Source organism: Oncorhynchus keta, chromosome 26 (assembly GCF_023373465.1).
Source record: "Oncorhynchus keta strain PuntledgeMale-10-30-2019 chromosome 26, Oket_V2, whole genome shotgun sequence".
Classification (NCBI taxonomy): Eukaryota; Metazoa; Chordata; class Actinopteri; order Salmoniformes; family Salmonidae; genus Oncorhynchus; species Oncorhynchus keta.
The window spans coordinates 29,943,118-29,966,289 of record NC_068446.1 but is presented as its reverse complement, the minus strand read 5'-3'; the positions used below and the strand labels follow the sequence as shown (position 1 = coordinate 29,966,289).

At 48.4% G+C, this 23,172-nt stretch overlaps 3 protein-coding genes across 10 annotated transcripts in view; 2 read left to right on the top strand and 1 right to left on the bottom strand.

Moving 5' to 3' along the window:
* atp8b3 (ATPase phospholipid transporting 8B3) overlaps positions 1-23,172 on the bottom strand; it is a 57,522-nt gene that overhangs the window by 30,670 nt on the left and 3,680 nt on the right. For all 4 annotated transcript variants that reach the window (XM_052480523.1, XM_052480524.1, XM_052480526.1 and 1 more), the window contains exon 9: positions 240-312. In XM_052480523.1, coding sequence (XP_052336483.1) covers positions 240-312 — 73 coding nt within the window. The remainder of the gene's footprint in view (positions 1-239; positions 313-23,172) is intronic.
* LOC127912037 (apical junction molecule-like) lies at positions 310-17,205 on the top strand. 4 transcript variants are annotated; one of them, XR_008080208.1, is made up of 3 exons: positions 310-639; positions 1,703-1,792; positions 16,870-17,205. XR_008080208.1 is itself a non-coding variant. In XM_052480529.1 (2 exons), exons 1-2 carry the CDS (start codon positions 2,123-2,125, stop codon positions 17,154-17,156), a joined length of 918 nt encoding a protein of 305 aa, XP_052336489.1. In that variant the 5' UTR covers positions 1,992-2,122; the 3' UTR covers positions 17,157-17,205. The 4 variants fall into 4 exon arrangements, 1 of the variants encoding a protein (XP_052336489.1); XR_008080207.1 differs by lacking the exon at positions 310-639 and having other exon boundaries at positions 1,649-1,792; XM_052480529.1 differs by lacking the exons at positions 310-639; positions 1,703-1,792 and adding an exon at positions 1,992-2,753.
* On the top strand, positions 4,179-22,884 carry LOC127912036 (ribosome-binding protein 1-like). Of its 2 annotated transcripts, none has more exons than XM_052480527.1 (4): positions 4,179-5,401; positions 11,702-12,014; positions 14,540-14,569; positions 22,390-22,884. In XM_052480527.1, exons 1-3 carry the CDS (start codon positions 4,306-4,308, stop codon positions 14,541-14,543), a joined length of 1,413 nt encoding a protein of 470 aa, XP_052336487.1. In that variant the 5' UTR covers positions 4,179-4,305; the 3' UTR covers positions 14,544-14,569; positions 22,390-22,884. The 2 variants fall into 2 exon arrangements, with proteins under 2 accessions (XP_052336487.1, XP_052336488.1); XM_052480528.1 differs by lacking the exon at positions 14,540-14,569 and adding an exon at positions 12,443-12,472.

Below are 23,172 nucleotides of genomic sequence, written 5' to 3'. Positions count from 1 at the left end.
TCAGGGTTAGGGAACCACTTTGGACTCTCTCCCTTTTTTAGTACCCTTTCTTTACCTATTTACTTTTTCTATTGTTGTTGACTGTCGAGGGGTAAACCTGCAAGTAAGTATTTAATTGCACTGTGTTATCCATGTATAGCATGTGTATATGACGAATAAACACATTTGAATTTGACTCTATGCAAACCTGCAGGTGGTGCTGAATCAGCTGAGGCTAAAGCCGAGGCATGGAAACTCACCGGGATGATCTGGTCTTTGTGAATCCGCAACACATCTCCCACACACACATCCTTCCACTGGGATGGGCTGAAACTGAGACGTGGAGTGGAGAGACAGAAGGGAGAGAGACAGAAGGGAGAGAGTCAGAAGGGAGAGAGACAGAAAGGAGAGAGTCAGAAAGGAGAGACTCAGAAAGGAGAGAGACAAAAAGGAGAGAGTCAGAAAGGAGAGAGTCAGAAGGTAGAGAGACAGAAAGGAGAAAGACAGAAAGGAGATAGTCAGAAAGGAGAGAGACAGAAAGGAGAGAGACAGAAAGGAGAGAGACAGAAGGGAGAGAGACAGAACGGAGAGAGAAAGAAAGGAGAGAGACAGAAGGGAGAGAGTCAGAAGGGAGAGAGACAGAAGGGAGAGAGTCAGAAGGTGGAGAGACAGAAGGTAGAGAGACAGAAGGGAGAGAGTCAGAAGGTAGAGAGACAGAAAGGAGAGACTCAGAAAGGAGAGAGTCAGAAAGGAGAGACTCAGAAGGGAGAGAGTCAGAAGGGAGAGAAACAGAAGGGAGAGAGTCAGAAGGGAGAGAGACAGAAGGGAGAGAGTCAGAAGGTAGAGAGACAGAAGGGAGAGAGACAGAAGGGAGAGAGTCAGAAGGTAGAGAGACAAAAAGGAGAGAGTCAGAAAGGAGAGAGTCAGAAGGTAGAGAGACAGAAGGGGGAGAGTCAGAAGGGAGAGAAACAGAAGGGAGAGAGTCAGAATGGAGAGAGAAAGAAGGGAGAGAGTCAGAAAGGAGAGAGACAGAAGGGAGAGAGACGGAAAGGAGAGAGTCAGAAGGGAGAGAGACAGAAAGGAGAGAGACAGAAAGGACAGAGACAGAAGGGAGAGAGACCGAAAGGAGAGAGTCAGAAGTTAGAGAGACAGAAAGGAGAGAGACAGAAGGTAAAGAGACAGAAGGTAGAGAGACAGAAGGGAGAGACTCAGAAAGGAGACACTCAGAAAGGAGAGAGACAGAAAGGAGAGACTCAGAAAGGAGAGAGACAGAAAGGAGAGATTCAGAAAGGAGAGAGACAGAAGGGAGAGAGACAGAACGGAGAGAGAAAGAAAGGAGAGAGACAGAAGGGAGAGAGTCAGAAGGTAAGGAGACAGAAAGGAGAGAGTCAGAAAGGAGAGACTCAGAAAGGAGAGAGACAGAAAGGAGAGAATCAGAAAGGAGAGAGTCAAAATGGAGAGAGACAGAACGGAGAGAGAAAGAAAGGAGAGAGACAGAAGGGAGAGAGACAGAAGGGAGAGAGACAGAAGGGAGAGAGACAGAAGGGAGAGAGACAGAAGGGAGAGAGACAGAAGGGAGAGAGACAGAAGGGAGAGAGTCAGAAGGGAGAGAGACAGAACGGAGAGAGAAAGAAAGGAGAGAGACAGAAGGAGAGAGTCAGAAGGAGAGAGACAGAACGGAGAGAGAAAGAAAGGAGAGAGACAGAAGGGAGAGAGTCAGAAGGTAGAGAGACAGAAGGTAGAGAGACAGAAGGGAGAGAGTCAGAAGGTAGAGAGACAGAAGGTAGAGAGACAGAAGGGAGAGAGTCAGAAGGTAGAGAGACAGAAGGGGGAGAGTCAGAAGGAGAGAAACAGAAGGGAGAGAGTCAGAATGGAGAGAGAAAGAAGGGAGAGAGTCAGAAAGGAGAGAGACAGAAAGGAGAGACTCAGAAGGAAGAGAGTCGGAAGGGAGAGAGACAGAAGGGAGAGAGAAAGAAAGAAATGAGAGAGACAGAAGGAGAGAGACAGAAAGGAGAGAGACAGAAGGAGAGAGACAGAAAGGAGAGAGTCAAAAAGGAGAGAGACAGAAAGGAGAGAGACAGAAAGGAGAGAGACAGAAAGGAGCGAGACACAAGGAAGAGAGACAGAAGGGAGAGAGACAGAAATGAGAAAGACAGAAAGGAGAGAGACAGAAGGAAGAGAGACTGAAGGGAGAGAGACAGAAAGGAGAGAGAAAGAAAGGAGAGACTCAGAAAGGAGAGAGACAGAAAGAAGAGATTCAGAAAGGAGAGAGACAGAAGGGAGAGAGACAGAACGGAGAGAGAAAGAAAGGAGAGAGACAGAAGGGAGAGAGTCAGAAGGTAAGGAGACAGAAAGGAGAGAGTCAGAAAGGAGAGACTCAGAAAGGAGAGAGACAGAAAGGAGAGAATCAGAAAGGAGAGAGTCAAAATGGAGAGAGACAGAACGGAGAGAGAAAGAAAGGAGAGAGACAGAAGGGAGAGAGACAGAACGGAGAGAGACAGAAGGGAGAGAGACAGAAGGGAGAGAGACAGAACGGAGAGAGAAAGAAAGGAGAGAGACAGAAGGGAGAGAGTCAGAAGGGAGAGAGACAGAACGGAGAGAGAAAGAAAGGAGAGAGACAGAAGGGAGAGAGTCAGAAGGGAGAGAGACAGAACGGAGAGAGAAAGAAAGGAGAGAGACAGAAGGGAGAGAGTCAGAAGGGAGAGAGACAGAAGGGAGAGAGTCAGAAGGTAGAGAGACAGAAGGTAGAGAGACAGAAGGGAGAGAGTCAGAAGGTAGAGAGACAGAAGGGGGAGAGTCAGAAGGGAGAGAAACAGAAGGGAGAGAGTCAGAATGGAGAGAGAAAGAAGGGAGAGAGTCAGAAAGGAGAGAGACAGAAAGGAGAGACTCAGAAGGAAGAGAGTCGGAAGGGAGAGAGACAGAAGGGAGAGAGAAAGAAAGAAATGAGAGAGACAGAAGGGAGAGAGACAGAAAGGAGAGAGACAGAAGGGAGAGAGACAGAAAGGAGAGAGTCAAAAAGGAGAGAGACAGAAAGGAGAGAGACAGAAAGGAGAGAGACAGAAAGGAGCGAGACACAAGGAAGAGAGACAGAAGGGAGAGAGACAGAAATGAGAAAGACAGAAAGGAGCCAGACAGAAGGAAGAGAGACTGAAGGGAGAGAGACAGAAAGGAGAGAGTCAGAAGGTAAAGATACAGAAGGGAGAGAGACAGAAAGGAGAGAGACAGAAAGGCGAGAGACAGAAGGGAGAGAGACAGAAGGGAGAGAGACAGAAGGGAGAGAGTCAGAAGTGAGAGAGACAGAAGGGAGAGAGACAGAAAGCAGAGAGACAGAAAGGAGAGAGACAGAAGGGAGAGAGACAGGAAGGAGAGAGTCAGAAGGTAGAGAGACAGGAAGGAGAGAGACAGAAGGGAGAGAAACAGAAGGGAGAGAGACAGAAAGGAGAGAGGCAGAAGGGAGAGAGACAAAAAGGAGAGAGTCGGAAGGGAGAGAGTCAGAAGGGAGAGAGACAGAAAGGAGAGAGTCAGAAAGGAGAGACACAGAAAGGAGAGAGACAAAAAGGAGAGAGTCAGAAAGGAGAGAGTCAGAAGGTAGAGAGACAGAAGGGGGAGAGTCAGAAGGGAGAGAAACAGAAGGGAGAGAGTCAGAAGGGAGAGAGACAGAAGGCAGAGAGTCAGAAAGGAGAGAGACAGAAAGGAGAGAGACAGAAAGGAGAGAGACAGGAAGTCGGAAGGGAGAGAGTCAGAAGGAGAGAGACAGAAAGGAGAGAGTCAGAAAGGAGAGACACAGAAAGGAGAGAGACAAAAAGGAGAGAGAGTCAGAAAGGAGAGAGTCAGAAAGAGACATAAGGAGAGAGACAGAAGGAGAGAGACAGAAAGGAGAGAGTCAGAAGGGAGAGAGACAGAAAGGAGAGAGACAGAAGGGAGAGAGTCAGAAGGGAGAGAGACAGAACGGAGAGAGAAAGAAAGGAGAGAGACAGAAGGGAGAGAGTCAGAAGGGAGAGAGACAGAAGAGAGAGACAGAACGGAGAGAGAAAGAAAGGAGAGAGACAGAAAGGAGAGAGACAGAAAGGAGAGAGACAGAAGGGAGAGAGACAGAAGGGAGAGAGAAAGAAAGGAGAGAGACAGAAGGGAGAGAGTCAGAAGGGAGAGAGTCAGAAGGTAGAGAGACAGAAGGTAGAGAGACAGAAGGGAGAGAGTCAGAAGGTAGAGAGACAAAAAGGAGAGAGTCAGAAAGGAGAGTGTCAGAAGGTAGAGAGACAGAAGGGGGAGAGTCAGAAGGGAGAGAAACAGAAGGGAGAGAGTCAGAATGGAGAGAGAAAGAAAGAAATGAGAGAGACAGAAGGGAGAGAGTCAGAAGGGAGAGAGACAGAAAGGAGAGAGACAGAAGGGAGAGAGACAGAAAGGAGAGAGTCAAAAAGGAGAGAGACAGAAAGGAGAGAGACAGAAAGGAGAGAGACAGAAAGGAGTGAGACACAAGGAAGAGAGACAGAAGGGAGAGAGACAGAAAGGAGAAAGACAGAAAGGAGAGAGACAGAAGGGAGAGAGACAGAAAGGAGCGAGACAGAAGGAAGAGAGACAGAAGGGAGAGAGACAGAAAGGAGAGAGTCAGAAGGTAAAGAGACAGAAGGGAGAGAGACAGAAGGGAGAGAGACAGAAAGGAGAGAGACAGAAAGGCAAGAGACAGAAGGGAGAGAGACAGAAGGGAGAGAGACAGAAGGGAGAGCGTCAGAAGTGAGAGAGACAGAAGGGAGAGAGACAGAAAGGAGAGAGACAGAAAGGAGAGAGACAGAAGGGAGAGAGACAGGAAGGAGAGAGTCAGAAGGTAGAGAGACAGGAAGGAGAGAGACAGAAGGGAGAGAAACAGAAGGGAGTGAGACAGAAAGGAGAGAGGCAGAAGGGAGAGAGACAAAAAGCAGAGAGTCGGAAGGGAGAGAGACAGAAGGTAGAGAGACAGAAGGGAGAGAGTCAGAAGGGAGAGAGACAGAAAGGAGAGAGTCAGAAGGTAGAGAGACAGAAGGGGGAGAGTCAGAAGGGAGAGAAACAGAAGGGAGAGAGTCAGAAGGGAGAGAGACAGAAGGGAGAGAGTCAGAAAGGAGAGAGACAGATAGGAGAGAGACAGAAGGTAGAGAGATAGAAAGGAGAGAGACAGAAGGTAAAGAGACAGAAGGTAGAGAGACAGAAGGGAGAGACTCAGAAAGTAGAGACTCAGAAAGGAGAGAGACAGAAAGGAGAGACTCAGAAAGGAGAGACTCAGAAAGGAGAGGGACAGAAAGGAGAGAATCAGAAAGGAGAGAGACAGAAAGGAGAGAGACAGAAGGGAGAGAGACAGAACGGAGAGAGAAAGAAAGGAGAGAGACAGAAGGGAGAGAGTCAGAAGGGAGAGAGACAGAAGGGAGAGAGTCAGAAGGTAGAGAGACAGAAGGTAGAGAGACAGAAGGAGAGAGTCAGAAGGTAGAGAGTCAGAAAGGAGAGAGACAGAAGGGAGAGAGTCAGAAGGTAGAGAGACAGAAGGTAGAGAGACAGAAGGGAGAGAGTCAGAAGGTAGAGAGACAGAAAGGAGAGACTCAGAAAGGAGAGAGTCAGAAAGGAGAGACTCAGAAAAGAGAGAGACAGAAAGGAGAGACTCCGAAAGGAGAGAGACAGAAGGGAGAGATTCAGAAAGGAGAGAGACAGAAAGGAGAGTAAGAAAGGAGAGACTCAGAAAGGAGTTAGACAGAAAGGAGAGACTCAGAAAGGAGAGAGACAGAAAGGAGAGAGACAGAAAGGAGAGAGACAGAAGGAGAGAGACAGAAAGAGAGAAAGAAAGGATAGAGACAGAAGGGAGAGAGCCAGAAGGTAGAGAGACAGACGGTAGAGAGACAGAAAGGAGAGAGACAGAGGCGAGAGACAGAAGGGAGAGAGATAGAAGGGAGAGAGTCAGAAGGGAGAGAGACAGGAAGGAGAGAGTCAGAAGGTAGAGAGACAGGAAGGAGAGAGACAGAAGGGAGAGAGTCAGAAAGGAGAGACTCAGAAAGGAGAGAGACAGAAAGGAGAGACTCCGAAGGGAGAGATACAGAAGGGAAAGATTCAGAAAGGAGAGAGACAGAAAGGAGAGTCAGAAAGGAGAGACTCAGAAAGGAGAGAGACAGAAGGGAGAGAGACAGAAGGGAGAGAGAAAGAAAGGATAGAGACAGAAGGGAGAGAGCCAGAAGGTAGAGAGACAGAAGGTAGAGAGACAGAAGGTAGAGAGACAGAAAGGAGAGACTCAGAAAGGAGAGAGTCAGAAAGGAGAGACTCAGAAAGGAGAGAGATAGAAGGGAGGAGGTCAGAAGGGAGAGAGACAGAAGGTAGAGAGACGGAAAGGAGAGACTCAGAAAGGAGAGAGACAGAAGGGAGGAGGTCAGAAGGGAGAGAGACAGAAGGGAGAGAGACAGAAGGGAGAGAGACAGAAGGGAGAGAGTCAGAAGGGAGAGTGTCAGAAGGGAGAGAGACAGAGGGGAGAGAGACAGAAGGGAGAGTGTCAGAAGGGAGAGAGACAGAGGGAGAGAGACAGAAGGGAGAGAGTCAGAAGGTAGAGAGACAGAAAGGAGAGTAAGAAAGGAGAGACTCAGAAAGGAGTTAGACAGAAAGGAGAGACTCAGAAAGGAGAGAGACAGAAAGGAGAGAATCAGAAAGGAGAGAGACAGAAAGGAGAGAGAAAGAAGGGAGAGAGACAGAACGGAGAGAGAAAGAAAGAGAGAGAGACAGAAGGGAGAGAGTCAGAAGGGAGAGAGACAGAAGGAGAGAGTCAGAAGGTAGAGAGACAGATAGGAGAGAGACAGAAGGTAGAGAGATCAGAAAGGAGAGAGACAGAAGGAAAGAGACAGAAGGTAGAGAGACAGAAGGAGAGAGACTCAGAAAGTAAAGAGACAGAAAGGAGAGAGACAGAAAGGAGAGACTCAGAAAGGAGAGACTCAGAAAGGAGAGGGACAGAAAGGAGAGAATCAGAAAGGAGAGAGACAGAAAGGAGAGAGACAGAAAGGAGAGAATCAGAAAGGAGAGAGACAGAAAGGAGAGAGACAGAAGGAGAGAGTCAGAAGGAGAGAGACAGAAGGGAGAGAGACAGAAGGTAGAGAGACAGAAGGTAGAGAGACAGAAGGAGAGAGTCAGAAGGTAGAGAGACAGAAAGGAGAGTAAGAAAGGAGAGACTCAGAAAGGAGTTAGACAGAAAGGAGAGACTCAGAAAGAGAGAGACAGAAAGGAGAGAATCAGAAAGGAGAGAGACAGAAAGGAGAGAGACAGAAGGAGAGAGACAGAACGGAGAGAGAGAAAGAAAGGAGAGAGACAGAAGGGAGAGAGTCAGAAAGGAGAGAGACAGAAGGAGAGAGTCAGAAGGTAGAGAGACAGAAGGTAGAGAGACAGAAGGGAGAGAGTCAGAAGGTAGAGAGACAGAAAGGAGAGAGACAGAAAGGAGAGAGACAGAAGGGAGACTCAGAAAAGATGAGACAGAAAGGAGAGAGCCAGAAGGAGAGAGACAGAAGGGAGAGACAGAAGGAGAGAGACAGAAAGGAGAGTAAGAAAGGAGAGACTCAGAAAGGAGTTAGACAGAAAGGAGAGACTCAGAAAGGAGAGAGACAGAAAGGAGAGAGACAGAAAGGAGAGAGACAGAAGGAGAGAGACAGAAGGGGAGAGAGACAGAAGGGATAGAGACAGAAGGGAGAGAGCCAGAAGGAGAGAGACAGACGGTAGAGAGACAGAAAGGAGAGAGACAGAGGCGAGAGACAGAAGGGAGAGAGAGAAGGGAGAGAGTCAGAAGGAGAGAGACAGGAAGGAGAGAGTCAGAAGGGAGAGAGACAGAGGAGAGAGACAGAAGGAGAGAGTCAGAAAGGAGAGACTCAGAAAGGAGAGAGACAGAAAGGAGAGACTCGAAGGGAGAGATACAGAAGGGAAAGATTCAGAAAGGAGAGAGACAGAAAGGAGAGTCAGAAAGGAGAGACTCAGAAAGGAGGAGACAGAAGGACAGAACAGAAGAGAGAGAGAAAGAAAGGATAGAGACAGAAAGAGAGCCAGAAGGAGAGAGACAGAAGGTAGAGAGACATAAAGGAGAGAGACAGAAAGGAGAGAGTCAGAAAGGAGAGACAGAAAGGAGAGAGATAGAAGGGAGGAGGTCAGAAGGAGAGAGACAGAAGGTAGAGAGACGGAAAGGAGAGATCAGAAAGGAGAGAGACAGAAGGGAGGAGGTCAGAAGGGAGAGAGACAGAAGGGAGAGAGACAGACGGGAGAGAGACAGAAGGGAGAGAGTCAGAAGGGAGAGTCAGAAGGAGAGAGACAAGGAGAGAGACAGAAGGGAGAGTGTCAGAAGGAGAGAGACAGAAGGAGAGAGACAGAAGGGAGAGAGTCAGAAGGTAGAGAGACAGAAAGGAGAGTAAGAAAGGAGAGACTCAGAAAGGAGTTAGACAGAAAGGAGAGACTCAGAAAGGAGAGAGACAGAAGGAGAGAATCAGAAAGAGAGAGACAGAAAGGAGAGAGACAGAAGGGAGAGAGACAGAAGGTAGAGAGACAGAAAGGAGAGAGACAGAAGGGAGAGAGTCAGAAGGTAGAGAGAGACAGAAGGTAGAGAGACAGAAGGAGAGAGTCAGAAGGTAGAGAGACAGAAGGGAGAGACTCAGAAAGGAGAGAGTCAGAAAGGAGAGACTCAGAAAGGAGAGTGAGACAGAAAGGAGAGACCGAAAGGGAGAGAGACAGAAGGGAGAGATTCAGAAAGGAGAGAGACAGAAAGGAGAGTAAGAAAGGAGAGACTCAGAAAGGAGTTAGACAGAAAGGAGAGACTCAGAAAGGAGAGAGACAGAAAGGAGAGAGACAGAAAGGAGAGAGACAGAAGGAGAGAGACAGAAGGGAGAGAGAAAGAAAGGATAGAGACAGAAGGGAGAGAGCCTCAGAGAGACAGACGGTAGAGAGACAGAAAGGAGAGAGACAGAGGCGAGACAGAAGGAGAGAGATAGAAGGAGAGAGTCAGAAGAGAGAGAGACAGGAAGGAGAGAGTCAGAAGGTAGAGAGACAGGAAGGAGAGAGACAGAAGGGAGAGAGTCAGAAAGGAGAGACTCAGAAAGGGAGAGAGACAGAAAGGAGAGACAGAAGGGAAAGATAAAGAAAGGAGAGATACAGAAGGGAAAGATTCAGAAAGAGAGAGACAGAAAGGAGAGTCAGAAAAGGAGAGACTCAGAAGGGAGAGAGACAGAAGGGAGAGAGACAGAAGGAGAGAGAAAGAAAGGATAGAGACAGAAGGAGAGAGCCAGAAGGTAGAGAGACAGAAGGTAGAGAGACAGAAGGTAGAGAGACAGAAAGGAGAGACTCAGAAAGGAGAGAGTCAGAAAGGAGAGACTCAGAAAGGAGAGAGATAGAAGGGAGGAGGTCAGAAGGAGAGAGACAGAAGGTAGAGAGACAGAAAGGAGAGACTCAGAAAGGAGAGAGACAGAAGGGAGGAGGTCAGAAGGGAGAGAGACAGAAGGGAGAGAGACAGACTCAGAAGAGAGAGACAGAAAGGAGAAATACAGAAGGGAGAGGTCAGAAGGGAGAGAGACAGAGGAGAGAGAGACAGAAGGGAGAGTGTCAGAAAGGAGAGAGACAGAAGGGAGAGAGACAGAAGGAGAGAGTCAGAAGGGACAGAGACAGAAGGAGAGAGACAGAAGGGAGAGAGACAGAAGGAGAGAGACAGAAAGGAGAGACAGAAAGGAGAGACTCAGAAAGGAGAGAGACAGAAAGGAAAGATTCAGAAAGGAGAGAGACAGAAAGGAGAGTCAGAAAAAGGAGAGACTCAGAAAGGAGAGAGACAGAAAGGAGAGACTCAGAAGGGAGAGAGACAGAAAGGAGAGAGACAGAAAGGAGAGAGTCAGAAGGGAGAGAGACAGAAGGGAGAGAGACAGAAGGTAGAGACAGAAGGAGAGAGACAGAAGGTAAAGAGACAGAAGGTAGAGAGACAGAAGGGAGAGACTCAGAAAGAGAGACTCAGAAAGGAGAGAGTCAGAAAGGAGAGACTCAGAAAGGAGAAGGAAGGAGGACTCAGAAGGAGAGAGAGACAGAAGGTAGAGAGAATCAGAAAGGAGAGAGACAGAAAGGAGAGAGACAGAAGGGAGAGAGACAGAAGGGAGAGAGACAGAAAGGAGAGAGACAGAAGGAGAGAGTCAGAAGGAGAGAGACAGAAGGGAGAGAGTCAGAAGGGAGAGAGACAGAAGGGAGAGAGACAGAAGGAGAGAGACAGAGAAAGAGAGACAGAAAGGAGAGTAAGAAAGGAGAGACTCAGAAAGGAGTTAGACAGAAAGGAGAGACTCAGAAAGGAGAGAGACAGAAAGGAGAGACAGAAGGTAGAGAGACAGAAAGGAGAGACAGAAGGAGAGAGACAGAAAGGAGAGAGAAAGAGAGACTCAGAAAGGAGAGAGACAGAAAGGAGAGAGTCAGAAAGGAGAGAGACAGAAGGGAGAGAGTCAGAAGGAGAGAGACAGAAGGAGAGAGACAGAAAGGAGAGAGTCAGAAGGTAGAGAGACAGGAAGGAGAGAGACAGAAGGAGAGAGTCAGAAAGGAGAGACTCAGAAAAGAGAGAGACAGAAAGGAGAGACTCGAAAGGAGAGAGACAGAAGGGAGAGATTCAGAAAGGAGAGAGACAGAAAGGAGAGTAAGAAAGGAGAGACTCAGAAAGGAGTTAGACAGAAAGGAGAGACTCAGAAAGGAGAGAGACAGAAAGGAGAGAGACAGAAAGGAGAGAGACAGAAGGGGAGAGAGACAGAAGGAGAGAGAAAGAAAGGATAGAGACAGAAGGAGAGAGCCAGAAGGTAGAGAGACAGACGGTAGAGAGACAGAAAGGAGAGAGACAGAGGCGAGAGACAGAAGGGAGAGAGATAGAAGGGAGAGAGTCAGAAGGGAGAGAGACAGGAAGGAGAGAGTCAGAAGGTAGAGAGACAGGAAGGAGAGAGACAGAAGGGAGAGAGTCAGAAAGGAGAGACTCAGAAAGGAGAGAGACAGAAAGGAGAGACTCCGAAGGGAGAGATACAGAAGGGAAAGATTCAGAAAGGAGAGAGACAGAAAGGAGAGTCAGAAAGGAGAGACTCAGAAAGGAGAGAGACAGAAGGGAGAGAGACAGAAGGGAGAGAGAAAGAAAGGATAGAGACAGAAGGGAGAGAGCCAGAAGGTAGAGAGACAGAAGGTAGAGAGACATAAAGGAGAGACTCAGAAAGGAGAGAGTCAGAAAGGAGAGACTCAGAAAGGAGAGAGATAGAAGGGAGGAGGTCAGAAGGGAGAGAGACAGAAGGTAGAGAGACGGAAAGGAGAGACTCAGAAAGGAGAGAGACAGAAGGGAGGAGGTCAGAAGGGAGAGAGACAGAAGGGAGAGAGACAGAAGGGAGAGAGACAGAAGGGAGAGAGTCAGAAGGGAGAGTGTCAGAAGGGAGAGAGACAGAGGGGAGAGAGACAGAAGGGAGAGTGTCAGAAGGGAGAGAGACAGAGGGGAGAGAGACAGAAGGGAGAGAGTCAGAAGGTAGAGAGACAGAAAGGAGAGTAAGAAAGGAGAGACTCAGAAAGGAGTTAGACAGAAAGGAGAGACTCAGAAAGGAGAGAGACAGAAAGGAGAGAATCAGAAAGGAGAGAGACAGAAAGGAGAGAGAAAGAAGGGAGAGAGACAGAACGGAGAGAGAAAGAAAGGAGAGAGACAGAAGGGAGAGAGTCAGAAGGAGAGAGACAGAAGGGAGAGAGTCAGAAGGTAGAGAGACAGAAGGTAGAGAGACAGAAGGGAGAGAGTCAGAAGGTAGAGAGACAGAAAGGAGAGACTCAGAAAGGAGAGACTCAGAAAAGAGAGAGACAGAAAGGAGAGACTCCGAAAGGAGAGAGACAGAAGGGAGAGATTCAGAAAGGAGAGAGACAGAAAGGAGAGTAAGAAAGGAGAGACTCAGAAAGGAGTTAGACAGAAAGGAGAGACTCAGAAAGGAGAGAGACAGAAAGGAGAGAGACAGAAAGGAGAGAGACAGAAGGGAGAGAGACAGAAGGGAGAGAGAAAGAAAGGATAGAGACAGAAGGGAGAGAGCCAGAAGGTAGAGAGACAGAAGTAGAGAGACAGAAAGGAGAGAGACAGAGGAGAGAGAGACAGAAGGAGAGAGATAGAAGGAGAGAGTCAGAAGGAGAGAGACAGAAGGGAGAGAGACAGGAAGGAGAGAGTCAGAAGGTAGAGAGACAGGAAGGAGAGAGACAGAAGGGAGAGAGTCAGAAAGGAGAGACTCAGAAAGGAGAGAGACAGAAAGGAGAGACTCCGAAAGGAGAGATACAGAAGGGAAAGATTCAGAAAGGAGAGAGACAGAAAGGAGAGTAAGAAAGGAGAGACTCAGAAAGGAGATAGACAGAAAGGAGAGACTCAGAAAGGAGAGAGACAGAAAGGAGAGAGACAGAAAGGAGAGAGACAGAAGGGAGAGAGACAGAAGGAGAGAGAAAGAAAGGATAGAGACAGAAGGGAGAGAGCCAGAAGGTAGAGAGACAGAAGGTAGAGAGACAGAAGGTAGAGAGACAGAAAGGAGAGACTCAGAAAGGAGAGAGTCAGAAAGGAGAGACTCAGAAAGGAGAGAGATAGAAGGAGGAGGTCAGAAGGGAGAGAGACAGAAGGTAGAGAGACAGAAAGGAGAGACTCAGAAAGGAGAGAGACAGAAGGGAGGAGGTCAGAAGGGAGAGAGACAGAAGGAGAGAGACAGAAGGGAGAGAGTCAGAAGGAGAGAGACAGAAAGGAGAAATACAGAAGGGAGGAGGTCAGAAGGGAGAAAGACAGAAAGGAGAGAGACAGAAGGAGAGAGACAGAAGGGAGAGTGTCAGAAGGAGAGAGACAGAGAGACAGAAGGGAGAGAGACAGAAGGAGAGAGTCAGAAGGGACAGAGACAGAAGGGAGAGAGACAGAAGGGAGAGAGACAGAAGGAGAGAGACAGAAAGGAGAGAGACAGAAGGGAGAGACCGAAAGGAGAGATACAGAAGGGAAAGATTCAGAAAGGAGAGAGACAGAAAGGAGAGTCAGAAAGAGAGACTCAGAAAGGAGATAGACAGAAAGGAGAGACTCAGAAAGGAGAGAGACAGAAAGGAGAGAGACAGAAAGGAGAGAGACAGAAGGGAGAGAGACAGAAGGGAGAGAGAAAGAAAGGATAGAGACAGAAGGAGAGAGCCAGAAGGTAGAGAGACAGAAGGTAGAGAGACATAAAGGAGAGACTCAGAAAGGAGAGAGTCAGAAAGGAGAGACTCAGAAAGGAGAGAGATAGAAGGGAGGAGGTCAGAAGGAGAGAGACAGAAGGTAGAGAGACGGAAAGGAGAGACTCAGAAAGGAGAGAGACAGAAGGGAGGAGGTCAGAAGGGAGAGAGACAGAAGGGAGAGAGACAGAAAGGAGAGAGACAGAAGGGAAGGGAGAGAGTCAGAAGGGGAGAGTGTCAGAAGGAGAGAGACAGAGGGGAGAGAGACAGAAGAGACAGAAGGAGAGAGTCAGAAGGAGAGAGACAGAGTCAGAAGGTAGAGAGACAGAAGACAGAAGGGAGAGAGTCAGAAGGTAGAGAGACAGAAAGGAGAGTAAGAAAGGAGAGACTCAGAAAGGAGTTAGACAGAAAGGAGAGACTCAGAAAGGAGAGAGACAGAAAGGAGAGAATCAGAAAGGAGAGAGACAGAAAGGAGAGAGACAGAAAGGAGAGAGACAGAAAGGAGAGAGAAAGAAAGGAGAGAGACAGAAAGAGAGTCAGAGAGAGACAAAGAGAGACAGAAAGGAGAGAGACAGAAGGAGAGAGACAGAAGGGAGAGAGTCAGAAGGTAGAGAGACAGAAAGGGAGAGACAGAAGGGAGAGAGACAGAAGGTAGAGAGACAGAAGGAGAGAGTCAGAAGACAGAAGAAGGAGAGAGTCAGAAGGTAGAGACAGAAGGAGAGAACAGAAAGGAGAGACTCAGAAAGGAGAGACTCAGAAAGGAGAGAGACAGAAAGGAGAGACTCAGAAAGGAGAGAGACAGAAGGAGAGATTCAGAAAGGAGAGAGACAGAAAGGAGAGTAAGAAAGGAGAGACTCAGAAAGGAGTTAGACAGAAAGGAGAGACTCAGAAAGGAGAGAGACAGAAAGGAGAGAGACAGACAAAGGAGAGAGACAGAAGAAGAAAGAAAGGAGAGACAGAAGGGAGAGCCAGAAGGTAGAGAAAGGTAGAGAGACAGAAAGGAGAGAGACAGAGGCGAGAGACAGAAGGAGAGAGATACAGAAGGGAGAGAGTCAGAAGGGAGAGACAGAAGGAGAGAGACAGGAAGGAGAGAGTCAGAAGGTAGAGAGACAGGAAGGAGAGAGACAGAAGGAGAGAGTCAGAAAGGAGAGACTCAGAAAGGAGAGAGACAGAAAGGAGAGACTCAGAAAGGAGAGATACAGAAGGGAAAGATTCAGAAAGGAGAGAGACAGAAAGGAGAGTCAGAAAGGAGAGACTCAGAAAGGAGATAGACAGAAAGGAGAGACTCAGAAAGGAGAGAGACAGAAAGGAGAGAGACAGAAAGGAGAGAGACAGAAGGGAGAGAGACAGAAGGAGAGAGAAAGAAAGGATAGAGACAGAAGGAGAGAGCCAGAAGGTAGAGAGACAGAAGGTAGAGAGACAGAAGGTAGAGAGACAGAAAGGAGAGACTCAGAAAGGAGAGAGTCAGAAAGGAGAGACTCAGAAAGGAGAGAGATAGAAGGAGGAGGTCAGAAGGAGAGACAGAAGGAGAGAGACAGAAAGGAGAGACTCAGAAAGGAGAGAGACAGAAGGGAGGAGGTCAGAAGGAGAGAGACAGAAGGAGAGAGACAGAAGGAGAGAGTCAGAAGGGAGAGAGACAGAAAGGAGAAATACAGAAGGGAGGAGGAGAGTCAGAAGGGAGAGAGACAGAAGGGAGAGTGTCAGAAGGAGAGAGACAGAAGGAGAGAGACAGAAGGAGAGAGTCAGAAGGACAGAGACAGAAAGGAGAGAGACAGAAAGAGAAGACAGAAGAGAGAGACAGAAAGGAGAGAGACAGAAAGGAGAGACTACAGAAGGGAAAGATTCAGAAAGGAGAGAGACAGAAAGGAGAGTCAGAAAGGAGAGACTCAGAAAGGAGATAGACAGAAAGGAGAGACTCAGAAAGGAGAGAGACAGAAAGGAGAGAGACAGAAAGGAGAGAGACAGAAGGGAGAGAGACAGAAGGGAGAGAGAAAGAAAGGATAGAGACAGAAGGGAGAGAGCCAGAAGGTAGAGAGACAGAAGGTAGAGAGACAGAAGGTAGAGAGACAGAAAGGAGAGACTCAGAAAGGAGAGAGTCAGAAAGGAGAGACTCAGAATAGAAGGGAGAGAGGTCAGAGGAGAGAGACAGAAGGGAGGAGGTCAGACAGAAAGGAGAGACAGAAGGGAGAGACAGAAAAGGAGAAAGGAGAGAGACAGAAAGGAGAGACAGAAAGGAGAGAGACAGAAGGGAGAGATTCAGAAAGGAGAGAGAGAGAGTCAGAAAGAGAGACTCAGAAAGGAGATAGACAGAAAGGAGAGACTCAGAAAGGACAGAGACAGAAAGGAGAGAGTCAGAAGGAGAGAGACAGAAAGGAGAGAGAGACAGAAGGGATAGAGACAGAAGGGGAGAGAGAGACAGACAGAGAGAGACAGTAAGGGAGAGAGACAGAAGGAGAGACTCAGAGAGGGACAGAGACAGAAGGAAGGAGAGAGACAGAAGGAGAGAGTCAGAAGGAGAGAGACAGAAAGGAGAGAGACAGAAGGGAGAGACTCGAAAGGAGAGATACAGAAGGGAAAGATTCAGAAAGGAAGGACAGAGAGAGTCAGAAAGGAGAGTCAGAAAGGAGAAAGACAGAAAGGAGAGAGACAGAAAGGAGAGAGACAGAAAGGAGAGAGACAGAAAGGAGAGAGACAGAAGGGAGAGAGACAGAAGGAGAGAGAAAGAAAGGATAGAGACAGAAGGGAGAGAGCCAGAAGGTAGAGAGACAGAAGGTAGAGAGACAGAAGGAGAGAGACAGAAAGGAGAGACTCAGAAAGGAGAGAGTCAGAAAGGAGAGACTCAGAAAGGAGAGAGATAGAAGGGAGGAGGTCAGAAGAGAGAGACAGAAGGTAGAGAGACAGAAAGGAGAGGAGAGAGAGAAAGGAGAGAGACAGAAGGAGAGAGACAGAAGAGGAGAGAGACAGAAGGAGAGACAGAAGAAGGGGAGAGAGACAGAGAGGGAGAGAGAGTCAGAAGGGAGAGTGTCAGAAAGAGAGACAGAAGGAGAGAGACAGAGGAGAGAGTCAGAAGGAGAGAGACAGAAGGGAGAGAGACAGAAGGAGAGAGACAGAAGGGAGAGAGACAGAAGGGAGAGAGACAGAAGGAGAGAGACAGAAAGGAGAGACAGAAGGGAGAGTGTCAGAAAGGAGAGAGACAGAAAGGAGAGAGACAGAAAGGAGAGAGTCAGAAAGGAGAGAGACAGAAGGAGAGACAGAAAGGAGAGAGACAGAAAGAGAGTTAAGAAAGGAGAGATCAGAAAGGAGAGAGACAGAAGGAGAGAGACAGAAGGGAGAGAGACAGAAGGAGAGAGACAGAAAGGAGAGAGAGAGACTCAGAAAGGAGTTAGAGAGAGAGGAAAGAGAGATCAAAGGAGAGAGAGAGACAGAAGGAGAGAGACAGAAGGAGAGAGTCAGAAAGGAGAGAGACAGAAGGGAGAGAGTCAGAAGGTAGAGAGACAGAAGGTAGAGAGACAGAAGGGAGAGAGTCAGAAGGTAGAGAGACAGAAAGGAGAGACTCAGAAAGGAGAGAGTCAGAAAGGAGAGACTCAGAAAAGAGAGAGACAGAAAGGAGAGACTCCGAAAGGAGAGAGACAGAAGGGAGAGATTCAGAAGGGAGAGAGACAGAAGGGAGAGAGTCAGAAGGGAGAGAGACAGAAGGGAGAGAGTCAGAAGGTAGAGAGTCAGAAGGTAGAGAGACAGAAAGGAGAGACTCAGAAAGGAGAGACTCAGAAAAGAGAGAGACAGAAAGGAGAGACTCCGAAAGGAGAGAGACAGAAGGGAGAGATTCAGAAAGGAGAGAGACAGAAAGGAGAGTAAGAAAGGAGAGACTCAGAAAGGAGTTAGACAGAAAGGAGAGACTCAGAAAGGAGAGAGACAGAAAGGAGAGAGACAGAAAGGAGAGAGACAGAAGGGAGAGAGACAGAAGGGAGAGAGAAAGAAAGGATAGAGACAGAAGGGAGAGAGCCAGAAGGTAGAGAGACAGACGGTAGAGAGACAGAAAGGAGAGAGACAGAGGCGAGAGACAGAAGGAGAGAGATAGAAGGGAGAGAGTCAGAAGGGAGAGAGACAGAAGGGAGAGAGACAGGAAGGAGAGAGTCAGAAGGTAGAGAGACAGGAAGGAGAGAGACAGAAGGGAGAGAGTCAGAAAGGAGAGACTCAGAAAGGAGAGAGACAGAAAGGAGAGACTAGAAAGGAGAGATACAGAAGGGAAAGATTCAGAAAGGAGAGAGACAGAAAGGAGAGTCAGAAAGGAGAGACTCAGAAAGGAGATAGACAGAAAGGAGAGACTCAGAAAGGAGAGAGACAGAAAGGAGAGAGACAGAAAGGAGAGAGACAGAAGGGAGAGAGACAGAAGGGAGAGAGAAAGAAAGGATAGAGACAGAAGGGAGAGAGCCAGAAGGTAGAGAGACAGAAGGTAGAGAGACAGAAGGTAGAGAGACAGAAAGGAGAGACTCAGAAAGGAGAGAGTCAGAAAGGAGAGACTCAGAAAGGAGAGAGATAGAAGGGAGGAGGTCAGAAGGGAGAGAGACAGAAGGTAGAGAGACAGAAAGGAGAGACTCAGAAAGGAGAGAGACAGAAGGGAGGAGGTCAGAAGGGAGAGAGACAGAAGGGAGAGAGACAGAAGGGAGAGAGTCAGAAGGGAGAGAGACAGAAAGGAGAAATACAGAAGGGAGGAGGTCAGAAGGGAGAAAGACAGAAAGGAGAGAGACAGAAGGGAGAGAGACAGAAGGGAGAGTGTCAGAAGGGAGAGAGACAGAGAGACAGAAGGGAGAGAGACAGAAGGGAGAGAGTCAGAAGGGACAGAGACAGAAGGGAGAGAGACAGAAGGGAGAGAGACAGAAGGGAGAGAGACAGAAAGGAGAGAGACAGAAGGGAGAGACTCCGAAAGGAGAGATACAGAAGGGAAAGATTCAGAAAGGAGAGAGACAGAAAGGAGAGTCAGAAAGGAGAGACTCAGAAAGGAGATAGACAGAAAGGAGAGACTCAGAAAGGAGAGAGACAGAAAGGAGAGAGACAGAAAGGAGAGAGACAGAAGGGAGAGAGACAGAAGGGAGAGAGAAAGAAAGGATAGAGACAGAAGGGAGAGAGCCAGAAGGTAGAGAGACAGAAGGTAGAGAGACAGAAGGTAGAGAGACAGAAAGGAGAGACTCAGAAAGGAGAGAGTCAGAAAGGAGAGACTCAGAAAGGAGAGAGATAGAAGGGAGGAGGTCAGAAAGGAGAGAGACAGAAAGGAGAGACTCCGAAAGGAGAGATACAGAAGGGAAAGATTCAGAAAGGAGAGAGACAGAAAGGAGAGTCAGAAAGGAGAGACTCAGAAAGGAGATAGACAGAAAGGAGAGACTCCGAAAGGAGAGAGACAGAAGGGAGAGATTCAGAAAGGAGAGAGACAGAAAGGAGAGTAAGAAAGGAGAGACTCAGAAAGGAGTTAGACAGAAAGGAGAGACTCAGAAAGGAGAGAGACAGAAAGGAGAGAGACAGAAAGGAGAGAGACAGAAGGGAGAGAGACAGAAGGGAGAGAGAAAGAAAGGATAGAGACAGAAGGGAGAGAGCCAGAAGGTAGAGAGACAGACGGTAGAGAGACAGAAAGGAGAGAGACAGAGGCGAGAGACAGAAGGGAGAGAGATAGAAGGGAGAGAGTCAGAAGGGAGAGAGACAGAAGGGAGAGAGACAGGAAGGAGAGAGTCAGAAGGTAGAGAGACAGGAAGGAGAGAGACAGAAGGGAGAGAGTCAGAAAGGAGAGACTCAGAAAGGAGAGAGACAGAAAGGAGAGACTCCGAAAGGAGAGATACAGAAGGGAAAGATTCAGAAAGGAGAGAGACAGAAAGGAGAGTCAGAAAGGAGAGACTCAGAAAGGAGATAGACAGAAAGGAGAGACTCAGAAAGGAGAGAGACAGAAAGGAGAGAGACAGAAAGGAGAGAGACAGAAGGGAGAGAGACAGAAGGGAGAGAGAAAGAAAGGATAGAGACAGAAGGGAGAGAGCCAGAAGGTAGAGAGACAGAAGGTAGAGAGACAGAAGGTAGAGAGACAGAAAGGAGAGACTCAGAAAGGAGAGAGTCAGAAAGGAGAGACTCAGAAAGGAGAGAGATAGAAGAGAGGAGTTCAGAAGGGAGAGAGACAGAAGGTAGAGAGACAGAAAGGAGAGACTCAGAAAGGAGAGAGACAGAAGGGAGGAGGTCAGAAGGGAGAGAGACAGAAGGGAGAGAGACAGAAGGAGAGAGTCAGAAGGAGAGAGACAGAAAGGAGAAAGACAGAAGGGAGGAGGTCAGAAGGAGAAAGACAGAAAGGAGAGATACAGAAAGGAGAGAGACAGAAGGGAGAGAGACAGAAGGGAGAGTGTCAGAAGGGAGAGAGACAGAGGGGAGAGAGACAGAAGGGAGAGAGACAGAAGGGAGAGAGACAGAAGGGAGAGAGACAGAAGGGAGAGAGACAGAAAGGAGAGAGACAGAAGGGAGAGACTCCGAAAGGAGAGATACAGAAGGAAAGATTCAGAAAGGAGAGAGACAGAAAGGAGAGTCAGAAAGGAGAGACTCAGAAAGGAGAGAGACAGAAAGGAGAGAGACAGAAAGGAGAGAGACAGAAGGGAGAGAGACAGAAGGGAGAGAGAAAGAAAGGATAGAGACAGAAGGGAGAGAGCCAGAAGGTAGAGAGACAGAAGGTAGAGAGACAGAAGGTAGAGAGACAGAAAGGAGAGACTCAGAAAGGAGAGAGTCAGAAAGGAGAGACTCAGAAAGAAGAGAGATAGAAGGGAGGAGGTCAGAAGGGAGAGAGACAGAAGGTAGAGAGACGGAAAGGAGAGACTCAGAAGGGAGGAGGTCAGAAGGGAGAGAGACAGAAGGGAGAGAGACAGAAGGGAGAGAGACAGAAGGGAGAGAGTCAGAAGGGAGAGAGACAGAACGGAGAGAGAAAGAAAGGAGAGAGACAGAAGGGAGAGAGTCAGAAGGGAGAGAGACAGAAGGGAGAGTAAGAAAGGAGAGACTCAGAAAGGAGTTAGACAGAAAGGAGAGACTCAGAAAGGAGAGAGACAGAAAGGAGAGAATCAGAAAGGAGAGAGACAGAAAGGAGAGAGACAGAAGGGAGAGAGACAGAACGGAGAGAGAAAGAAAGGAGAGAGACAGAAGGGAGAGAGTCAGAAGGGAGAGAGACAGAAGGGAGAGATTCAGAAGGTAGAGAGACAGAAGGGAGAGAGTCAGAAGGTAGAGAGACAGAAAGGAGAGACTCAGAAAGGAGAGAGTCAGAAAGGAGAGACTCAGAAAAGAGAGAGACAGAAAGGAGAGACTCCGAAAGGAGAGAGACAGAAGGGAGAGATTCAGAAAGGAGAGAGACAGAAAGGAGAGTAAGAAAGGAGAGACTCAGAAAGGAGTTAGACAGAAAGGAGAGACTCAGAAAGGAGAGAGACAGAAAGGAGAGAGACAGAAAGGAGAGAGACAGAAGGGAGAGAGACAGAAGGGAGAGAGAAAGAAAGGATAGAGACAGAAGGGAGAGAGCCAGAAGGTAGAGAGACAGACGGTAGAGAGACAGAAAGGAGAGAGACAGAGGCGAGAGACAGAAGGGAGAGAGATAGAAGGGAGAGAGTCAGAAGGGAGAGAGACAGAAGGGAGAGAGACAGGAAGGAGAGAGTCAGAAGGTAGAGAGACAGGAAGGAGAGAGACAGAAGGGAGAGAGTCAGAAAGGAGAGAGACAGAAAGGAGAGTCAGAAAGGAGAGACTCAGAAAGGAGATAGACAGAAAGGAGAGACTCAGAAAGGAGAGAGACAGAAAGGAGAGAGACAGAAAGGAGAGAGACAGAAGGGAGAGAGACAGAAGGGAGAGAGAAAGAAAGGATAGGGACAGAAGGGAGAGAGCCAGAAGGTAGAGAGACAGAAGGTAGAGAGACAGAAGGTAGAGAGACAGAAAGGAGAGACTCAGAAAGGAGAGAGTCAGAAAGGAGAGACTCAGAAAGGAGAGAGATAGAAGGGAGGAGGTCAGAAGGAGAGAGACAGAAGGTAGAGAGACAGAAAGGAGAGACTCAGAAAGGAGAGAGACAGAAGGGAGGAGGTCAGAAGGGAGAGAGACAGAAGGGAGAGAGACAGAAGGGAGAGAGTCAGAAGGGAGAGAGACAGAAAGGAGAGAGACAGAAGGGAGGAGGTCAGAAGGGAGAAAGACAGAAAGGAGAGAGACAGAAGGGAGAGAGACAGAAGGGAGAGTGTCAGAAGGGAGAGAGACAGAGGGGAGAGAGACAGAAGGGAGAGAGACAGAAGGGAGAGAGTCAGAAGGAGAGAGACAGAAGGGAGAGAGACAGAAGGGAGAGAGTCAGAAAGGAGAGAGACAGAAAGGAGAGTCAGAAAGGAGAGACTCAGAAAGGAGATAGACAGAAAGGAGAGACTCAGAAAGGAGAGACTCAGAAAGGAGAGAGACAGAAAGGAGAGAGACAGAAAGGAGAGAGACAGAAGGGAGAGAGACAGAAGGGAGAGAGAAAGAAAGGATAGAGACAGAAGGGAGAGAGCCAGAAGGTAGAGAGACAGAAGGTAGAGAGACAGAAGGTAGAGAGACAGAAAGGAGAGACTCAGAAAGGAGAGAGTCAGAAAGGAGAGACTCAGAAAGGAGAGAGATAGAAGGGAGGAGGTCAGAAGGGAGAGAGACAGAAGGTAGAGAGACAGAAAGGAGAGACTCAGAAAGGAGAGAGACAGAAGGGAGGAGGTCAGAAGGGAGAGAGACAGAAGGGAGAGAGACAGAAGGGAGAGAGTCAGAAGGGAGAGAGACAGAAAGGAGAGAGACAGAAGGGAGGAGGTCAGAAGGGAGAAAGACAGAAAGGAGAGAGACAGAAGGGAGAGAGACAGAAGGGAGAGTGTCAGAAGGGAGAGAGACAGAGGGGAGAGAGACAGAAGGGAGAGAGACAGAAGGGAGAGAGTCAGAAGGGAGAGAGACAGAAGGGAGAGAGACAGAAGGGAGAGAGACAGAAGGGAGCGAGACAGAAAGGAGAGAGACAGAAGGGAGAGACTCCGAAAGGAGAGATACAGAAGGGAAAGATTCAGAAAGGAGAGAGACAGAAAGGAGAGTCAGAAAGGAGAGACTCAGAAAGGAGATAGACAGAAAGGAGAGACTCAGAAAGGAGAGAGACAGAAAGGAGAGAGACAGAAAGGAGAGAGACAGAAGGGAGAGAGACGGAAGGGAAAGAGAAAGATAGGATAGAGACAGAAGGGAGAGAGCCAGAAGGTAGATAGACAGAAGGTAGAGAGACAGAAAGGAGAGACTCAGAAAGGAGAGAGTCAGAAAGGAGAGACTCAGAAAGGAGAGAGATAGAAGGGAGGAGGTCAGAAGGGAGAGAGACAGAAGGTAGAGAGACAGAAAGGAGAGACTCAGAAAGGAGAGAGACAGAAGGGAGGAGGTCAGAAGGGAGAGAGACAGAAGGGAGAGAGACAGAAGGGAGAGAGTCAGAAGGGAGAGAGACAGAAAGGAGAGAGACAGAAGGGAGGAGGTCAGAAGGGAGAAAGACAGAAAGGAGAGAGACAGAAGGGAGAGAGACAGAAGGGAGAGTGTCAGAAGGGAGAGAGACAGAGGGGAGAGAGACAGAAGGGAGAGAGACAGAAGGGAGAGAGTCAGAAGGGAGAGAGACAGAAGGGAGAGAGACAGAAGGGAGAGAGACAGAAGGGAGAGAGACAGAAAGGAGAGAGACAGAAGGGAGAGAGTCAGAAGGGAGAGAGACAGAAAGGAGAGAGTCAGAAAGGAGAGACTCAGAAAGGAGAGAGACAGAAGGGAGGAGGTCAGAAGGGAGAGATACAGAAGGGAGAGAGTCAGAAGGGAGAGAGACAGAAAGGAGAGAGACAGAAGGGAGAGAGACAGAAGGGAGAGAGTCAGAAGGGAGAGAGACAGAAGGGAGAGAGACAGAAGGGAGAGAGACAGAAGGGAGAGAGACAGAAGGGAGAGAGACAGAAGGGAGAGAGACAGAAGGGAGAGAGACAGAAAGGAGAGAGACAGAAGGGAGAGAGACAGAAAGGAGAGAGACAGAAGGGA